The sequence below is a fragment of the Cricetulus griseus genome, chromosome 3 (assembly GCF_003668045.3).
Source record: "Cricetulus griseus strain 17A/GY chromosome 3, alternate assembly CriGri-PICRH-1.0, whole genome shotgun sequence".
Lineage (NCBI taxonomy): Eukaryota > Metazoa > Chordata > Mammalia > Rodentia > Cricetidae > Cricetulus > Cricetulus griseus.
The window spans coordinates 47,319,431-47,323,493 of NC_048596.1; the positions used below are offsets into that span (position 1 = coordinate 47,319,431).

Genomic DNA, 4,063 nt, shown 5'->3' on the forward strand with positions numbered 1-4,063 from the left:
AATGTTATGCAATATCACTATACAGAAATGTATATCCAAACATCTTGATGGTCTCATAAAAATAATTTGATAAATAGTCAGGTAACTCAAACCAATTAAATAGACAGTCATCATATAACTCATTTATGTTGCTACAAAGAAACAGTGTGGATTGTGTGGTTCATAATGAAAATTATTTTTGGCAGTTCTGAGGCTTAATACTTGCATATTCCATACGGCACAGCTGAGGTGGAAGAGGAATGTAGCAAGAGAGGGAAGCAGAGACTTGGGGTTTGCCCTTGCTCCTCTGTCCACTGTTCTAATCTCAAGATCTGAGTAAACTGAGCTTTGATCAGAAGAACATCCTTGAGATCTTTGTGGTTATTATGCACTGTTCTGATTGATAGCAACTGACAGTGTCTGTTCTTGCTTCACTCTCCAGTTTTACTGGATCACAGCCTCATTTTTTAATTCATTTACAGTAGGTCAGGGAGGTTTCCAGATCATTATCTTCTGTTATTGTATTCACAACTTCTTTTTAAATTTTATTCTAGGTACTTAAGGAAAACTGCATAAAAATTTAATGATTTGTTAATGAGAATTATTTTCTACCCAAAATTTAGTTCATCAGATGACTTTTAACCTCATTACAGACCCACATGTTTTCTAAATGACATATTCTTCAGTGCCAAAGAGAATTGCAATTGTCTCGATCAAGAATGGAAACAAATATGCAGGGAGCTAGAATATCCTTTTCCAAAATTCTTTAAAAAATCTTTCCAATTCAAAAGTTTTTCTAGATTTTCAAAACCAGCATCCACATATAAGATAACATGTAACACTTACTTTGGAGCCAGAGTTACATTTTATCATTTTGCCACAAATGTCATAATTACTTTAAAATAATATCTTTAAATATTCTTTGGGATAGTCATACACAAACACAATATATTTTGATCATACCCAACTGCCCAAACTGTTCCAATTTTTTATCATACTATTTCATGTTTTCCCTCCACTCTCTCTATCTGTTAGTAATTACTGTACTCAGTTAGTGTGATCCATATGACCCTGGTTCTGGTACTATCTCCTGGTACATTGCCAATAGGAGGTATCCATCTGTTGCCATTAACTCATCAACTGGAAATGGAGCCTCAGAAGTTCATGCTCCAGCACAGATTCTCAACTAGCTTAATTTTATGCAGACAAAAAGAGATGCTGTGTGTCCATATGTATGATGGCCAATTTATGCCCATAAGAAAAGATTTACCAGAACTTTCCATCCTCTGACACTTATGTCCTCATGTTCTGTCTCCCACAATGTTCTTTGTCATTTGGTATGCTGGAGAGGTTTATCATGCTTAAACACTCACAGACATGTATTCTCAGCACTTCAACCACTTCTAAGTTTCTTCATTAATTACTAACCTGCTGCAAAAAGGAGAAGCTTCTCCACTCAAGGGTGAGAGTATCCCAAATAAATAGAGGTAAGCAGATACATTTAGGAGGAAATCTGACAATGTGAGCACTTAGAAAAGCATCAATAGTAGTTCTTTCCTTGGAGAAATAAGAGAAGAAACTCATTTTTGCCAGTGCACAAATTCTTTGGGTTTTCAGTTTAAGTGATTATATTTAATGTATCCACTCATTGGCTATTGTTTTGATTTGCCTTACTAAACACCCTAAAGATATCAACAGTGCCATGGAATCCATCTGAAACTCTAAAGAATTTCCCCAGAATTTTTTGTTGAATTCAGTGTATTTGCTTCAAATAAATGGGAAATTAGGGCAATCTCTAAATATTTTCATATTTTTAATGCTTTACATTCTACTCTCCAGATTGATTAGACTTTTAAATGAAAGTTTAGTTTTATTTTATGGAAGCTATTGCTGTCCAACACAGGAGTTATACATGGTTAAATACTATGTAGAACTCTGGTAAGAGAAATTATGAATGTAGTTTGGGTAAATTTCTTTCTTAAGTTTGCTGAAATCCACAGAGTGAATAGTTTTAGAGAATATATTGCTCTTTACTACAGAAACTCATCTTTAGAACTATTTTAGACTCAAAAATCCAAAAACGTATATATCATAAAACTGTTTTGGATGAAATTCTGGGATTATGCATTCTCTCAGCACATCTCAAAATGTTTATTTAAAGTACTGTTGAAAACCATAGCTTTACACTGTATAAAAAATTAGAATGTAGATATACTCATTGGGCAAAAGTTCATAGCATCAATTATAGGTAAACTGGGTTATATCCCTGGACCCATATAATAAAAAGAGAACGAACTGTTCTCTGATCTCTATAGTGGAGTTGTGGCTTGCACACACATGCACAAATCACACAGACACACACACACACACACTCACTCACACACAAACATCAAATAAATAAACTGCAATTTCAAAAAATCAGATGTTTTAAACTATAATAATTAAAATATAAATGGCATTAGAGATTAGATTTGAAGAATTTCATTACAGGTATGTTGAACACTTTGATCATGGCAGTATACAACATTATAATGTTCATTTTAAAATTGAATTGTTTCTTATTTTTGCAGGAAATCAACAATTTCCTATCAACTATTCATGCCTAAAAATAAAGATGGAAATACCATGTGTAAAGGAGTATTATAAGAAATATAGAATAAATAATTTAAGAAAAACATTACAAGACAATAGATATCTAGTGGAAATTTCCATAGTTTCAAACTGATTTGTAAATAATTGATTTAGCAAGATTATGATTTTGATTTTCCCACAACCTTCTTGAATGCAGTCTTGACCTCTTTATTCCTAAGGCTGTAGACAAGAGGATTCAGCATGGGGATAACCATGGTGTAAAACACAGATGCAATTTTGTCAGTGTCCATGGAATGACTAGAGTTGGGTTGTAAGTACATGAAGATGATTGTTCCAAAAAAGATAGACACAGTGGTGAGGTGTGATGCGCAGGTTGAGAAAGCTTTCTTCCGGCACTCAGCTGAGTGCATCCTTAGGATTGTAATAAAAATAAGCAGGTAAGAGTTCAAGATAATGAATAGAGTAAAAACAACATCAAATAAAGCCAACATAAAAACTATAATCTCATTTACATGGATATCAGAACAAGAAAGAGCCAGCAGTGGAGGTATGTCACAGAAAAAGTGATTAATTACATTGGAATAGCAGAAGGAGAGACGGAAGGTGAAGGCAACATGGATGGAGGATTGCAGAAGTCCACATATATAGGAGACAGTTACCATTAGAACACACATGGGATTTGTCATGATGGTAGAGTAATGCAGGGGTTTGCACACAGCTGCATGACGGTCTAAGGCCATTGATGCCAGAATGAAACTTTCAATAGTAGCAAAGGCTGCAAAGAAGAACATCTGGGCAGCACATGCTTTGGAGGATATCATCTTATCTCCTGTGAGTAACCCTTCCATTACCTTGGGAGTGACTGCTGAGGCATAAACACAGTCAACTAAGGAGAGGTTACTGAGGAAAAAATACATGGGAGTATGAAGTCGGGCATCCATCAGAATCAACATAATCATCCCAAGGTTCCCAATTAAAGTGATCAAATAAATTAGAGTGAAAATAATAAATAAAGGCAACTGTAACTCTGGGGCATCTGTTAACCCAACAAGGATAAATCCAGTTGCCACTGAAATGTTCTCCATCAAAGCCATTTTGGTCTTTCCAGGAAATGTACCTATAACAAGATGAAGAAAAATTATGGTATTTGAACTTGACCCTGAGATCTTATGTGCCTTTTTATGTGCCAAGACTTCTTAGTCTTGTGTGAAATTATGCAAGAAGATGACCTGCATGGTAGGTAGAGACAGTCAGTGTGTTCAGATGTAATGCTGCAGAGGGGAACCGCAATTTTTTTGTTCACAGAAACTGATACAGGTGGTACATAATATTTCTGTGAGGTTTACTTCTCTTTTCTTGTGTACTTAATCACAGTGTTCTCTTAATCACAATGTTTGTTATTACTGCAATAATTTCTGCTAACATTCTTTTCTAGGATATACGTGAAAGATAAATCAGCAGAAAACACAATGTGGAGGCATGTTGTCCTGCC

The 4,063-nt window shown here is 34.9% G+C and overlaps 1 protein-coding gene across 1 annotated transcript; it reads right to left on the reverse strand.

The window, feature by feature from the left end:
* Positions 1–2,729: 2,729 nt before the first annotated feature.
* Positions 2,730–3,665, reverse strand: LOC100763619 (olfactory receptor 5B12-like). Its single transcript, XM_027406785.1, has one exon. The coding sequence runs from the start codon at positions 3,663–3,665 to the stop codon at positions 2,730–2,732; it is 936 nt and encodes a 311-aa protein (XP_027262586.1).
* Positions 3,666–4,063: the final 398 nt, after the last annotated feature.